General features: G+C 46.3%; 1 protein-coding gene across 1 annotated transcript in view; it reads left to right on the top strand.

Annotated features, from left to right (window-relative positions):
* Positions 1 to 16,835, top strand: part of LOC119973347 (laminin subunit beta-4-like) — a 163,850-nt gene that overhangs the window by 18,634 nt on the left and 128,381 nt on the right. The window contains 5 exon segments of the mRNA XM_038811282.1: positions 220 to 377; positions 8,319 to 8,454; positions 8,973 to 9,046; positions 9,628 to 9,816; positions 10,898 to 10,961. Of these exon segments, the coding sequence (XP_038667210.1) occupies positions 220 to 377; positions 8,319 to 8,454; positions 8,973 to 9,046; positions 9,628 to 9,816; positions 10,898 to 10,961 (621 nt within the window).

Raw genomic sequence — 16,835 nt, forward strand, 5'->3', positions numbered from 1 at the left:
GAGAGAGAACAGACTGAGACGACAGAGAGATTGAAAAACAGGGATAAGAATTTTTTAAAATAACCACCACCTTCAGGTGAGTAAGACTTGCTGCCACAATCTTTTTTTTTTCCCATTTTCCCAGACACTGCACCTACATCCTAATTAAGAATTGTCCCACAGTTGGAATAAACTGTGGAAGAATGTTATTCTACCCTAATCTATGTTATGTATTTACAGCATTGGTAAATGTTGCCCACACACAAGAAGACTGCAATGCTGGTTCTTGTTACCCACCTCTTGGAGACCTGCTTGTGGGGCGCAACAGTCAGCTATCTGCTTCCTCAACTTGTGGTCTGAATGGGCCCGAAACATATTGCATCCTAGGTCACCTACAGGTCAGTTCATACTTTTCAAATCACTCAGTTTTAACTTAATATTCTGCATTAGCATTCCACCTTGGCCCGCAATCATACAGTAAGTCATAAATTAATGATAAGCTTGCTTTAAGAAGTTTAACAGTGGCTCAAGAAGGCAATGCACCACTACTTTCAAAAGGGCAATTAGAGACGGGCAGTAAGCGTTGATCTTATCTACATGCCGTGAACAAATAATATAAATATCACATTTAGTTTATCTAGTTTCATCTGGATTAAATGTTGAGGGTTTTGAAAAGAAAAATATTTGTAGATATTTTGTATTGTGTCAAATATTATGAATAATGTACCTGATTATAGTCTGTCATAGAATTTGCAGTGCCGAAGGAGGCCATTCGGCCCATCGAGTCTGCACCGGCTCTTGGAAAGAGCACACTACCCAAGGTCAACACCCCCACCTTATCCCCATAACCCAGTAACCCCACCCTGTCCAAGGCAGGGAGGTTTTAGATTTATGAATCGATGTAGTACTAGGGAGGGAGCCCAGATGCAACATCATAACCATAACAGAAAACCTTAAATCCGCCTCAAAAATTCTGTTAAGATGAAACAGCGACAAGCTGAACAAGTGATGACAGACCCAGGTTGAGAAGTATATGTAAAAGCAAAATAGTGCAGATGCTAGAAATCTGAAATAAAAAGAGAAAATGCTGGATAAACTCAGCAGGCCTGGCAGCATCTGTGGAGAGAGAAACAGAGTTCACGTTTTGACTCCATTGACCCTTCTACAGAACTGAAAAGGGCTAGAAATATAATGAATTTTATAATTGGAGAGGGAGGGTCCGTGCAGAATGGATAGTCAGTGGTAGGTCAGAGTTAAGGAGAGATTGACAAGATGTCATGGACATAAGACAAATGGGCTGTTAATGGTGCCAGTAGGGACTGGAGAGTGCAGGTAAGAGAGCAGAATGTCTTAACAGGAGATCAAAGGTCAGTGCTCAGTAGAAGTAAAACTGAACAAGAGACAGTGACCATGTGGGGAGAGGTGGGGTTGTTTTGGATGCTGTGTTTCTCTCTCCATAGATGCTGCCAGATCGGCTGAGAAGTACATGTTGTGTTCCTATCACCAAGTTCTGTTTTTATTGAATAAAACACTTCAACTGATCAGCAATTTAATTTAGTCAAGAAACATACAACTCTCCAAAGAGAAAATGGTGGAAAGTTTCAGCAGGTCTGGCAGCATCTGTAGGGAGAGAAAATAGCTTATGTTTTGAGTCCAGATGACCTTTTGTCAAAGCCGTGTGTCATACAACTCACATTGTGTTTGATCAGTTGCACACAGGTTTCTAAACAATATTCTTTGTTACCACTTTACTTTAGGGGCAGCACGGTAGCACAAGTGGTTAGCACTGTGGCTTCACCAGGGTCCCAAGTTCAATTCCCTGCTGGGTCACTGTCTGTGCAGAGTCTGCACCTTCTCCCCGTGTCTGCGTGGGTTTCCTCCAGGTGCTCCGGTTTCCTCCCATTGTCCAAATACGTGCAGGTTAGGTGGATTGGCCGTGCTAAATTGCCCTTAGTGTCCAAAAAGGTTAGGAGGGGTTATTGGGTTACGGGGATAGGGTGGAAGTGAGGGCTTAAGTGGGTCAGTGCAGACTCGATGGGCTGAATGGCCTCCTTCTGCACTATGTGTTCTATGTTCACGGTTGATAGCATTTGGCCCCAGACAATGGTGATCAATGAAGATTATGGATATTGTATATTATACCCTCCCTAGCAGCACTGTGGGTGTGCCTACACCTCACGGACTACAGTGGTTCAAGAAGGCGTCTCACCACCACTATCTCAAGGACAATTAGGAATGGGCAGTAAAAAGAAATGCTAGCCGAGCCAGTGACGTCCCGGTCCCATTAACACATTTTTTAAAAATACACAACAATGAGTACTACCTATATCAGCTTAAGATACCCACTTGTAGCCAAACTCCCAGCAGAGTAGTTAAAGAAAGGGAAGAAAGCATGGTGGAAGCAGGCCACCAGAGAGAAACATGCTCACGAGGCTCCATCAGGATAGGAAGAGCTGGCAAGTATGTGTGGAAATATCTCACCACAGGTCAGATTTTTGGGAGAAGAATTGTAGAGACCTGAGGTAAAGGAGACATGACCAAAACTGGGGTAATCTTTCAACGGCCTTTGGAGGCTGCCCAGGCATCCAGGGACATTCAGCAGTTCAAAGAGGACCAATTTAGGCTGGTCACTGGCAATGCCAAGGAGCGTGGAGAACCACCACACAAAGTTACATTTTTTAAAATAATTTCCAAATTGCAGGCTATGGTCAGTGAAGAACCCCAAAAACCTGAGCTCCAATTAATTCATTGAGAGATCCTGAAACAGACATTGGGCATCTCATGAAAGTACTACACGCAAGGGACTTATTTTAACCAGCTAAAGGGATCCCTGAACAGTGCCCAAACTAATTTGGCGTCAGTCTATTTCAGGAGCCCTTGAAACACGGAAGACAGGTGGTGAATTTTGACCCCATTCTGCATCCAAAGAATGGACACAGCAGAGTCCAATATTTTGCTGAATATAACCTTTCAAATGTCATAATTGGATTAGTTTCAATTGATGGTACGGAGTAGGAGCTTTCCTTTGCAGCAGATCCATCCTATTCCATTCAGGTCCATTCATTTCATACATTTATGGGCCATTTTCATATTCTCATGCGATTTTATTTATTTCCTTGTCCTCAGCGACTGCTTGTCACACAATCCTACAAATATTTATGCAAAATAGAAACTGTAGAAGTTTAATATGTGGGTCGCATAGCCATCTCGTTACCTCCAACCCACAGTGTAGGTTCCTTACCTTCACTGTACTAAATAGATTGTTGGGAATCATACAGTGCAGTGCTATGTCTGCCTTTGTTAATCATGATACAACATGACCTACTAAATATAATCAAACAGTTCAAATAGACATGGCAAAATGTACTGCATGTCTTTGTCTCCAAAATACAAGAATATTCTGCCAGGACAAGTTAGTATTAGTCATGCAGGAACAGATTTGCCGATCTTAAAACCGATAAATATTAGAGCAAAATTAAAGAACGAGAGCTTCTTGTGGTTTAGGAAGATCACACTTTTTCTCAGACATTGCATTACAAGAACAAATGTTTTATGGAGGTCTTTCAGGAGTGAAAAGAATTGCCATACACTGCTATTAATGAAGTGCTGTTCAAAGGCTGGGTAACGAATTCCTGAGTGCATGTTTAATTTAGCGCGAAAGACGCTTTCACTATAGTGTCAAATGGAATTTTTTTTATTATTCCTGCACAAGTTAGTTCATGTTTTCATTAAGACGTGCACAATATCGTTAAGGGCTCCTGAGCAGGCAAGGCACCTAGCAAGCCAAGACACACAATAAAATGGCATAAACACACATTAGGATAAAAGAAATCCAAATGAACCTCTATTGTCACAATATCATTATTTCCTGCAAAGCTGAAGAGCATTTTATTCCAATTGCCTTGAGCTAATTAGAAGTTTGGCCACATACGCCATAAACAAACAATGAAAAAAGAATGTCTTGATCACCTGGTAAGAATGAATTGGCAGAAAAGTTCCAGTAACGCATGAGTGATTGCATGGTTGTGTTCTATAAATTCGCCTTCAACATTAATACGTGGATTAGCTCAGTAATTGTCAAATCATTATTTAGATTCATTGCTCTGAATTCTACAAACAGAATGAACCACAATACTTCAAGCAGCACTGTTTGGCTGTGAAGAATTAAGATTTGTTGCCTGAAGGCAAGGTGTATTAAATCAGATTTGTTCAGTCACGCTTGCCTGAATTACATTCAGTCTGATTCAAATGCAGTGAAGAGCATGTTTTTTAAAAACTAACAGCAGGGAAAAAACTCAATAAACCTGGCCGCACTAGTCTGCAATGCCCTTGGTGGGCGTCCTCTGGTGGGCCTGGGCCTGGAGGGACCCAGCTGACTTTCAGGTGTCACTGGTATCACCCTGTTCTGCCCGTTGCCCGGTGCACCAGTCACAAAGTCAGGATTCAGAGGGGCTGCAAATTGCCAGATAGTGACCCTAAAGCCTGTCTAATAAGATCACTCACCAATGTGCGCGCCTCTGCATTGGTCAATTGTGTGGGAGAAGGATGTGACATCTCTTCAGAGCTCTCCTTCAAAGTGCTATTGAGGATTTGTGTTTTTATGCTCAACTTTCGTTAAGACTGATGATATTAATCCTTTCTGAATTACTATATCCTATAACTTCTTAACTAGTTGGCCACTCTAAGGTCTTCTATCCCTTAGACTCTCTTGCTGATACCAGATGGGAACTAATCTATTTCAAACTATATTTCAAGTTATAATAGGATCCCAAAACTACAAGGAAGAATTCTAACTCACTTACCACTCCTTTAAGGGTCTGGATCTGTTGAGGATGTATAGGTGAGTCTTGTGGGTAAACTACTACTTCAGGTTTAGATTTTTAATAAACCACTATTTCAGATTTAGATTTAAAATAAACCACTATTTCAGGTTTAAATTTAAAATCACACTTATTTTTATTTGCTTTTACAAAATCTTAACAAATTACTTTGTATTTAAAAGTTTCTTTTAGTTGATCAGACTTCAGGAACTCTCTTTAACGATTTTTCTTCTGTCTTGATAGCTTGTGGTTGTTCTTATTCTTCGGCCTTCCAGCATCTTCCGATTCCCATGGAGCTGATTAAAATCGAACCGAATGGATGGCCTGCCTCTTCCCCTTTTCTCTCTCTCCTCTGCTTCTCTCTCTGACTTTTGCAACGGGTGATCCGAGATTTTATACATTTTAATTCATCTCTCCAGCACACGTCAATTACAAAGCATTGTCTCATGTTTAGCAAAATAGATGTGTTGCATTTAAAACCTCGATTTCGCACCATGCCAAAAAGGCTGCCATACATTTCAAAAATACGTGGTGCATTCTGCTCAAAGTCTAAAAAACCGCTAAGCTGTGTCTATATTTGTCTATTTCAGCCTTTCACATTTTTTTAAACTTAGTCTGCAAAGCATGCTAGCTTTAAGCCGTTTAACACTTTGCTCAAGGCTCAAGGCTGAGGCATTTGTAACAATCTTCAGCCAGATGTGCTGAGTTGATAATCCATCTCGGTCTCCTCCAGAGGTCCCCAGCATCACAGATGTCAGTCTGCAGCCAATACGATTCACTCCACGTGATATCAAGAAACGGCTAAAGGCACTGGATACTGCAAAGGCTGTGGGTCCTGATAACATTCTGAAATAATACTGCAGGCTTGTCCTCCAGAACCTGCCGCATCTCTAGCCAAGCTGTTCCAGTACAGCTACAACACTGGCAATGTGGAAAATTGCCCAGGTGTGTCCTGTGCACAAGGAAGAGGACAAATCCAACCCAGCCAGTTACTCCTCCTAGCCCTCCTAATTTCCCACTTAAGTACCTTCTTACTTTCTTTATACTGCTCAAGGGTTTTGACTGTCCCCACTCTTCTAGATGGTACGAAAGCGTCCTTTTTCTTTTTGACGAGGTTCACAATATCCCTCGTTGTCCAAGGTTTCCGAAACTTCCCTTACTTATCCTTCGTTCTCTCTGGAACGTAACTTTCTTGAATCCTAATCAACTGTCTCTTTAAAGACTCCCACATGTCCGATGTTGATTTATTCTCCAACAGTCGCACCCAATCCAAATTCTTCAATTCCTGTCTAATGTTATCGTAATTTGCCTTTCCCCAGTTTAGCACCTTAATGCGAGGGTCACCCTCATCCCTATCCAAAAGTACGGCAAAACTTATGGAATTGTGGCCACTACTCGCAAAAGATTCCCCTACTGAAACCTCAACCACCTGTTCAAGCTCATTCTCCAATACCAGGCCCAGTACTACCCCTTCCCTAGTTGGACTATCTACATATTGCATCAAGAAACCTTCCTGGATACACCTTACAAACTCTACTCAAGCCCCTAGTACTAAGTCAGTCCCAGTCAATATAGGGGAAGTTAAAATCCCCTACCACAACAACCCTGTTACTTTTGCTCCTATCCAAAATCTTTCTACCTATCTGCTCCTCTATCTCTCGCTGGAGTTGGGAGGCCTGTAATAAGCCCCCAACATTGTGATTGCCCCCTTTCTATTCCTGAGCTCTACCCAGATTGCCTCATTCTATGAGCCCTCCAAGGTGTCCTCCCGCAGTAGGGCTAAAATATGTTCCTTAACCAGTAATGCTACTCCCCCATCCCTTTTACATCCCCTTCTATCTCTCCTGAACCATCTATATCCTTCAACGTTCAGCTGCCAATTCTTCCATTCGTTTCACCATGTTTCTGTGATAGCCACATCATAGTTCCAACTACTAATAGCGCTCTAAGTTCATCTGCCTTACCTGCTATACTCCTGGCGTTAAAACAATTACTCTTCAGACCACTGCGTTTGAGCAGACAGGGTGATGTTGTTGATCTCTTATTTTTGTTCTCTATTTCCCCTTCAGTTATTATAACTTCTAAGCTAACGTTCTGGTTCCCACCTCCCTGCCATATTAGTTTAAATCCTCCCGAGTGACTCTAGGAAACCTCCCAGCCAGGATATTGGTGCTGCTCTAGTTTAGGTGCAACCCATCCTCTTGTACAGTTCCCACCTACCCCGGAAGAGATCTCAATGGTCCAGAAATCTGAAACCCTCCCTCCTACACCACCAGTATTTAGCTGCACTATCCTCCTGTTTATAGCCTCACTGGCACGTGGCACAAGGGGAAACCCTGAAATTGCAACACTAGAGGTCCTACTTTTTAGCTTACTGCCTAACTCCCTGAACTCCTTCTGCGGACCTCATTGCTTTTCCTGCCTTTGTCGTTACTACCGATCTGTACTACAACCTCTGGCTGTTCACCCTCTCCCTTCAGAATGCTTTCTGCTCATTCAGAGACATCAGGCACCAGGGAGACACCATACCATCTGGAGTCTCTTTCAAGTCCACAGAAGCGCCTATCTGTAGAGTCCCCTATAACTAGTGTTCTTCGTCCCACCCTGCTTAACAACAGAGCAAGCCATGGTGCCACTGCTCTGCCTGCTGCTGCTGTTATCCCCTGATAGGCCATCCCCCCCAACAGTATCCAAAACGATATACTTGTTAGAAAGGGGGACGGCCACAGAGTATTCCTGCACTGACTGCCTGCCCCTTCTAGCGGTCAGGCATCTATCTGCCTGCCCCTTGGGTGTCACCAAATCACTAAAACTCCTGTCTATGATGCTTTCCGCCACATTCATGCACCTAAGTGCATCCATCGGATGCTCCAACCTATCCATGCGGTCTGTGAGGAGCTGTAATTATGTGCATTTCCTGCAGTTGTAGTTAGCTGTGATGCTGGAAGCATCACAGATCTCCCACATCTCACAAGTGCAGCACTTAACCCCACTGACCGACATTTCTATCACCAATTATGTTTTAAAGAAAATGTATTAAATTCTGACCTTCACTTATCACTGCAGATACCCGAGGTAGGTCTTTATATCACTTACCTTCCCAAGATGCTCTCTGGATCTCTCCATGCAGATTAACAGTTAAAGGCAAGAAGAAAGAAAACAGAACAAAAAGGAAAAAAGTACCTCCTCCCACTCTGTGGGGATGGGGTGGAGGTGTTGGCCTTGGGTGGGGTGCTCTTTCCGGGGGCCGGTGCGGGCTCGGTGGGTCGGGTGGCCTCCTTCTGCACTGTAAATTCTATGATAATCTATGATTAATCTAGGACAAAGGTTCGGCACAACATCGTGGGCCGAAGGGCCTGTTCTGTGCTGTAGGTTTCTATGTTCTATGTTCAACATTGACTCATTACACCAAACTTCTTACAGACCTCGGCTGGGAACCCAATTAATTAACATTCTTAATTAAAGCATATGTCAGCGAGTCGTTGTACACTGAAGGTTGTCTGTTTTTTCCAACAATAGGATGAACAAAAGTGTTTTATTTGTGATTCAAGATTACCGTACAACCATATCAGCTCCACCAACAGCCATCTAATCGAAAATGTCATCACAGCTTTTGAGCCTGAGCGGAAAAGGAAATGGTGGCAGTCAAAAAACGGTATGCTTGTTGAAATGTGAAAACATAAAGAACATGAGAAATAGGAGCCAGAGTAGGTCATTCAAAGATTTGGGAAGCAGAGGGAATGCTGGCCGGAATGCCCTGGTCATTTGCAGGTGGCAGGACCAGCGCACCCCTACCTGAGCGTTTCCCAGTGGCGCAGGACGGCTTCAATGTGAATTCCTATGGACAGCAGTGGGAACAGAGAATCCCGCCCCCAGCGAATGGCACGCTGCCAAGAAATACGTGGCTGGGGTGGGCCAGAGAATTCCGCCCACTGTATTTAACTGGGGGAATTGGGACAGACTCATAATTGTTAGCGTGAACTCAGAAAGGGGAGGGAAGATGCTGAGAAAACACGGCTAATGCTTCTATTAAAATAACAGCCATACAAACATGTCAGGCATTCATCTAGTATTGTAGCTAACTGCAATTTCCTTGTCCATTAATCTTGCCTATGCAAACCTGCCTTGCTTTCTGAATTACAATGAATGTCTTTGTTGTCTTTGTTGCTGTAGGTGTGCACCATGTCAGCATTCAACTGGATTTGGAAACACTTTTTCAATTCAGTCACCTTATTCTTTCCTTCAAGGTAATTATTTCAGATTTTCTTTTTAATGCGGAGTCAAGTAATAAGCCATTGGTAAAGGCAAGCATTCACGCTAATGAAGGTTTATTCATTTACACTCGTGATTCGAGTGCCGAGAACTTGTCATGCTAAGATTTCTACCTATGAGGCCAGTGACAGTGTTGGAAACAATGGCTTGATGTTTCGAAGGTGGGTTTATGGTCTGGGAATTTGTGGAGTGGTGGGAGGGTGGGGGGGGGGGGGGGGGGGGGGGGGGGTTGGGGTAGTGCGTGAGGGGGCGAGTTGGGATGTGATGATGTATCAGAGAGGGAGATTGTAACCTCTGTTAGACAGAGCTCAGGTCACCGAACAACAGCGCCACACTTGTCAGCAGATTCAATGAAAACCTGAGAGAACAAAGTGCTCCAAGTCCGGAGAGCGGTCAGAGTGAGTGAGGAGAGCATAGAGACCGTGGTGAATCCAGCATTTCTAAATGGAACCGTCTAAAAAAATGTTTAACGGTTAATGGGGGTTGAGCGCCACAGTGAGTCAATTTAGATATCCGCTCCCAAGTTCTGATCATGCTGCTCTTTTCTCACCCACAGACATTCCGCCCAGCTGCAATGTTGGTAGAGAGATCATCAGATTACGGTCGAACATGGAGAGTGATGCGATATTTTGCACATTATTGTGAACACTCCTTCCCAAATATTCCCACTGGACCTGCACAGAGAGTGGACGATGTAATATGTGATTCAAAATACTCTGACCTTGAACCGTCTACAGGTGGAGAGGTATGATGTCAAAATTAATTTCATTACCACATTTTCAACTCCAAGAACTCAATCATTAACTCCTGCCTGCCAACCGTAAAGCCGGCAGGAACAGTTGTTAATGGTGAACGGCCGGTCATCGTTACAAATCCATACATCTAAAGTAGGTACCATCATGTGACCAAATTTAATGGCTGAGGCTGCGACCCTCCCCGCCAGCCCGAAATCTGGAGGCAAGCCAGCCATTCCTGGAAGGTCCAATGCAACCGCGCGGCCCCCTGACAGTTAAATGCCTACAGTCATGGATCCCAAAACAGGAGGCAGAGATCCCGCCTACAAAGCTGCCAGGCAATTGGAGGGCCAGCAGCTGTTCAGTCCCAGCAGCCCCGCCAGGACTAGTGGTCAGTACTGGTACTGAAGCTGACCTGGACCATTACAATGCAAGAGATTTGGGGGAGGGGGGAGGTGTCGTTGTTTAGGGAAGGGGAATACTTTCTGAGCAGGTGACTCTTGCCACTTGGGGAGTGGTCCTCTATGGGCCACAGGGTGCTTGATCAGAAGCAATTCACCCCAATCCCAATTTACAAGGAGGTCGCCGGCTTTTACAAGGCGACCTCCCCATGTGGTATAAGGCCACTTCGCAGATGGTCAAATCGGCTCTTGGGTGCGTAGATCATGCTCAACCCTCCCTGCCCCTGACCTAATCGGTGGGGAACTTGGGAAAGAGATGGGCATTCAAATGCTTCACCTTCTCTCCCAATTCTATTGCCAAGCCCAACCTCCCAACCCATTCCAATGCCATCACTGTGTGGCTGATTTAACCAAATCTGTTCCAATGTTTATGAAAGTATCAGCATCTCTCAATATGCTGCAAATCTGTGACACTTAAAAATCATCTTAAAACTATTTTCACGTATATTAACGACAAACCACATACCAAACATTCCATGTGGAGGTGAGTCAATTGTTTCACAGCACTGTCCATGAATGATTGGTGCAGGTATTTGATCATTGACCTTTTAAAAATATTTAATGTAACCGTATAAATTTATGGAAGAGCTTGCTGGTTTAATAGAATTTTATTTCAACTATTTGTGTGCAGGTTGTTCTGAAAGCACTGGATCCACATTTCCAAATCCATGATCCATACAGCCATGAGATACGAGGTATGCACTTTTCAACAAATGTGCAAAAAGTTAATTTTTGCAGTGATTACAGTCCTAATATTTGAACGAATCTGAACCTGTGCAAGACGACAACCCTCAAAGTGACTTCCTTGCTCTTCTGATGCATTGATTAAGCTGAGATCAGCTGAAGTAAGGCCACAGATTCCTGTCTTGGTCAGACAAATAGAGTGCACGCCCCCCCCCCCCACCCCCCCAACCAACCTCACAGGCAGGATAGGAGGCAGTGGGGGCCTCAACCATACTGCTGCCAGCTGCTGCTTTGATTGCAAGGTACAGGTCCCTGGGTTGGCAATAAGGAGCAGTGGTGGTAGGGCAGGACAAGAATTCTGACATCCCTTGAATCCAGTCCAATTAAGACTGTTAAAATGCTTGTTGAAAGGGAAAAGGTGGATGGAGGGGCAGGATATTTAACGGATCGGACAGGTTTTAGAAGCTGACATTTTCACGACAGCTGAGCGAAGGTGGGTAAACAGTGGAGAGCCAATCATGCCTGCCCAACAGCATTACCTTGGCCCCACAGAAATCCATTGGGGCAAAAGAGGTTGGGCCTTTGGTAAAGGTGGTGTTCTTGTTGAAGAGAGTGGGCACTTGGTACCTTGGCTTTGAACTGATTTGACACCCCCCCTCCCCAGGATCCTGGGAGACAGCAAGGCTGCCGCGGGTTGCTCGCACTGATTGCTCCCCTGAGGCCATAAGATACCAATTGGCTAGCCAGAGATATTCCTCATAATGAACAGCCTCCACTCGCTCCACAAAGTGTATGGATGGATCCCAGGGGCAAGGGAAGTCAATTGATGCGGTGGTGATAGGGGCTGAATTTTCATTGCCCTCCCTGAAGGGAGTCCCAGAGGCAATACAACCAATACCATCTGTTCAGCAGGACAACCGCTGAGCAGGCCATCGGGCTTCTGAAGTTGCGACTCCAGAGCCTGGACCCATCAGGCTGTGCTCTGCAATACCTTCCTGTAAGCATTTCAGTCATTGTGATGGTTTTCTGACTTCTCCTCATGGTCCTCCAGAGAGGGGTGGACCTTGAGTATGAAGCGGCCCTGAGAGGAAACAGTTCATCTAGGAGGAGCAGGAAGTGAGGGAGAAGGAACTGAGGGCAGAGGGAGATGATGCTGAACAGAAAAGTCCTCCCAGTTCAGGATGAGGTGGCCCCTTCCTGGCCCCAGCTGGGAGAAAGTAATCCCTCCTCTACCTCATGATTGCCAGCATTGATCCATTTGGGCATTGAAGCGAGGGCTATCCTGGCCTAGATGCCAGGCTTCTCTGCCTTCACTGTAGCATTCTGCTTCCCTCTGGTGAACTGCAATTCTCCCCCCACCCCGGGAACAGCCAGCAGCTTCATTGATGGATGCTGTGGGGTGGGGTGTCTAAATAAATCATATACTTCATCTGACCTATCTCCATTCCCACCTCCATTGGCTCTAAGGGGACAGGAAACCATCACCATATCAATTGAGGACTCAGCTCTGTAAAAACCTGAATGTTAATCTGCTTTCCAGCTGAAAACAGTCCCCGCTCCTGTTTTCTGCCTCCATGGTGGAAATTCAGTAGATAAACTGCGTCAAATTGACAGAAAACCTGCAGGTATACCTGGTGAATAAGGAGGTCGGGAAAGTGCAGGGAAATAAACCCCATCGAAAGCTACCAGAAGGTTTCATCAGGGACCTCTGCTGCTGATCTCAATGGATTTTTCATGGATGTTCCCTATTCTGTAACCTAAGTCCGAATGTCTTGATTGCCCGGGCTGCATCTTGGCACCCACTTGCCCCTAAAGCAATAAAGAGCAGGGTCTGTGGGAGTGGTAACAGGGCACCCTGCGTCACAGATGAGCAAATTGCTCAATCAGTCTTCTTAGCAAGGGGTAGAGGATGTGGGGATATAAGTATTATTTATTAAGTATGGTGGCACAGTGGTTAGCACTGCTGCCTCACAATACCAGGGAGCCGGGTACAATTCCAGCCTTGGGTGACTGTGTGGAATTTGTACGTTCTCCCTGCGTCTGTGTGGGTTTCCTCCGGGTTCACTGGTTTCCTCCCACATTCCAATGATGTGCAGGTTAGGTGGATTGGCCTTGCTAAATTGCCCCTTAGTCTAAAAAGGTTAGGTGGGATTACTGGTTGCGGGAATAGGGTTGGGGTGTGGGCCTAGGTAGAGTGTTCGTTCAGGGGGTCCATGCAGACACGATGAGCAGAATGGCTTCCTTGTAGGGATTCTAAGTTCGTATGAATAGGTACATTTACTGCACTGAAAGCTTTGCTGGTCCAGACCACGGTTCTCTGCTCAGACCACCCCAGACAGTTCCTCCTTCTGCCTGGTACACCCGGTCTCACCAGCTACATTTCTCCAGTTCTTAGAGTGGTCAGAGTTACAGATACTCCAGGGGCTGAGAGTTCTTGCCTCTTTACTGTTCAGTGGTCTTGTCTGCAATACCTGTCCCCTCAAAGTTGAATGTAATCTCAAGGCAAAGGTCAGTACTAATTGTATTCTAAGTTGAGGCAATTTTGAGGCATATAGAGGAACGCAAAAACTGGAGAATTTCCATTCAAAAGTGATGTCCTTAATACACAAACCATAAATGTTTTCTGACTGAAGACACCTGGCAGGATTGTATGTCCCGGGACGTCCTGAATGCGATCCCCGATGGGACGGAGAATGGGAAAAGTCGAGGGAAAATGGGATTGGTGCCGGGCTCTGGTCTTCATGACCTATTTGCATCTATTCGGCGGACCCGACACCCTATGCTACGGCCTCCCGTGATTCTCTGGTCGCTGCAGCCAATATCACATGGGCGTGGGTCACTTGTGGTTTTTACCAGCATGGTTCTGATGTGGTGGACCTCGCGATGGGCCAAGGGGGCCTGTAATAGCGGAACCTCCCAGGAACCCTTGTAGTAGGGGACTCACCCCCACAGGGACCCCTGTAATATGGGGATCCCACCAGGGACCCCTGCAATAGGGAGACACTCCCATAGGGTCCCCTGCACTAGGGGGACCCCCACAGGGACCCCTGTAATATGGGGCCACCAGAGGGAACCTTGTAATATGGGACCCCCCCCCCCCCACAGGGACCTCCTGCTGAAAGGAATCCCTCCACAGAACCCCCCCCCCCCCCACTGACCAACACCATCCCCCAAGAAAAGGGACCCTGATTGGAAGCTAGAGAGCAGTCCAGACAGTGGCAATAGGAAACATTATAGCTTTACTACTTACCTTGCAGCCCCATATGCCCATTCTTCGAAGGAGAGCAGCTGGTTCCCACAGATCCATTAGCATCAAGCCATTCATAGCTTTCCAGTAGTGGTCTATGATTTTTCAGCTTTTGCCAACCATCTGCAGCTTTGATACATTCATATCCCTTCATGCTTCAGTGGTAAAACTCCAATGTTTGTGATGTGTTAGGAAAGTTGGTTCAAAGCTGACTGCAACTGGGTGCAGTGACGCTAGAAACAGACATCTGACACAGGAGATGATCCAACACTGTTTTATTTAACTAGCCGACTGCTGTACGTGTTCAGCTGTGGGTTGACACTCTACTAACCTAACTGATGACCCCTTACTGGCTTGACCAGATTAGTAGCTACGCATGGTGATAGTGCTCACTAGCTTGTGCACTCTGACTGTCTCAGTAGCTGGGTCCTGAGAGAAGGAGAATCTTAATGCCCTGTGGGCTTTATAGTGGTGGTGTCCTGTCTGGTGATTGGTTGTTCTGTGTTGTGAGATCATTGGTCATCCTGTGTGTCAATCACTGCCTGTCTGCATCTCATTATATACATGAGTGGACATTATGACATCTCCCCTTTTTTAAAATAAATTTTGGAACGTGGAGGTATATACATGCCTGACTATGGACAAATGGTGAGTTAATGAGCATATGTACATGGGAAGGTGTCTATGGGGCAGATACAGAGCAAACTGAACAAAATGTACAAGAGTTAAGTCTATGGATTCAGTCTTTGAGGCGGGCGACGAATTCTTGTCAATCGCTGCAGAGGTGGATCAGGAGACGCCGGCACTTGGACAGGCGGGATTGCTGCCATTGCGGTGATCTCGTGGACAGGTGGGATCGCTGGCAGATCGGTGGCCTCGCGGCAGGAGACGTCCGGAGGAAGCATGATAACCGGCGGAGCAATGCGATCAGATGGTGGATGGGGAACTCTCCGCAGCGCCCTCCTGTTGCGCCGGAGAATGGAGCCGTCAGCCATTTGAACAATGAAAGACCTTGGGGCGGCCTTCCTGACAACAACAGCTGGGGCCGACCAACCTCCCTCAGGCAACTGGACACGAACAACATCTGCTGGATCCAGCGCAGGCAGATCCGTGGCATGAGCATCATACATGATCTTCTGTGGGTCCCTGGATCGCTGCACTGTTTGCAGCGCCCTGAGGTGGTCAAGGTCTGGAATATTGATGGCTGGAACAGTTGTCCTCAGGTTGCGGTTCATGAGCAGCTGGGCCGGAGACAAGCCAGTCAATAGAGGGGTTGCCCTGTATGCCAGCAGCGCCAAGTTGAAATCGGAGGCTGAGTCTGCAGCCTTGCACAACAACCGCTTGACGATATGGACCCCGTTCTTGGCCTTCCCGTTTGATTGCAGGTAATGGGGACTGGAGGTGATCTGACTGAAGTTGTAGGACCGTGCAAAATCGGACCACTCTTGGCTGTAGAAACATGGACCGCTGTCATTCATTACTGTGAGTGGTAACCCATGCCTGGCAAACGTCTCTTTGCAGGCTTTGATGACTGACTTGGATGTGAGGTCCGACAGTTTCACCACTTCCGCGTAACTGGAGAAGTAGTCGACCAAGAGCATGTAGTCACGCCCATTGGCGTGAAAGAGGTCTATCCCCACTTTAGACTACAGAGAGGTCACAATCTCGTGCTGTTGCAGTGTTTCCTTGGGATGAGCCGGTTGAAACTTCTGGCAGGTTGTGCAGTTGAGGACCGTGTGGCAATGTCCTGGTTGATGCCCGGCCAATAAACCGCCTCCCGAGCTCTGCGCCGACATTTTCCGACTCCAAGGTGACCCTCATGGATCTGTCCGAGCACCATAGCTCGCATGGTTTGAGGAATGACAATCCTATTTAGTTTAAGAAGGATTCACTCAACAACCGTTAACTTGTCCTTAACGTTAAAGAACTGGGGACATTGCCCCTTTTGCCAGCCATGGGCGAGGTGTTGCATCACACGCTGCAGTAGAGGATCCTTGGCAGTTTCTTCACTTATTTGGACCACTCGTTCAACAGTGGCTGGGAGGTTGCTGCCACACAACTGCACCTGTGCCTCTATGTGGCAGATGAAGTCGCCCTGTTCACACGGCGTGGTGATGGATCGGGATAGGGCATCCGCGATGATCAGCTCCTTGCCCGGTGTGTAGACGAGGTTCGAAGTTATATCGGCGGAGACGAAGAAGAATTCGCTGTAGCCGAGGTGTCAATGTCATTTAAATCCTTTGGATTATGTGGACTAAAGGCCTGTGGTCTGTTTCCACTGTGAACTTTGGCAGGCTGTATACGTAGTCATGAAACTTGACTATTCCTGTCAGGAGACCCAAACACTCCTTTTCGATCTGGGCATATGGTTGTTCGGTCGGAGTCCTGGCCCTGGAGGCGTATGCCACTGGAGCCCAGGACGAGGAGTTGTCTCCCTGGAGGAGCACCACCCCAATGCCGTCCTGGCTGACGTCAGTAGATATCTTGGTGTCCTTGGTTGGGTCAAATAACGCCAGTACTGGGGCTGTGCTGAGCTTCGCCTTCAGCTCAACCCACTCCTTTTCATGTGCGGGCAACCACTGGAACACTGTTGACTTCTTTACGAGATGGCCGGAGGGCCGTGGTGTGGGCCGCCAAA

Source organism: Scyliorhinus canicula, chromosome 11 (assembly GCF_902713615.1).
Source record: "Scyliorhinus canicula chromosome 11, sScyCan1.1, whole genome shotgun sequence".
Classification (NCBI taxonomy): Eukaryota; Metazoa; Chordata; class Chondrichthyes; order Carcharhiniformes; family Scyliorhinidae; genus Scyliorhinus; species Scyliorhinus canicula.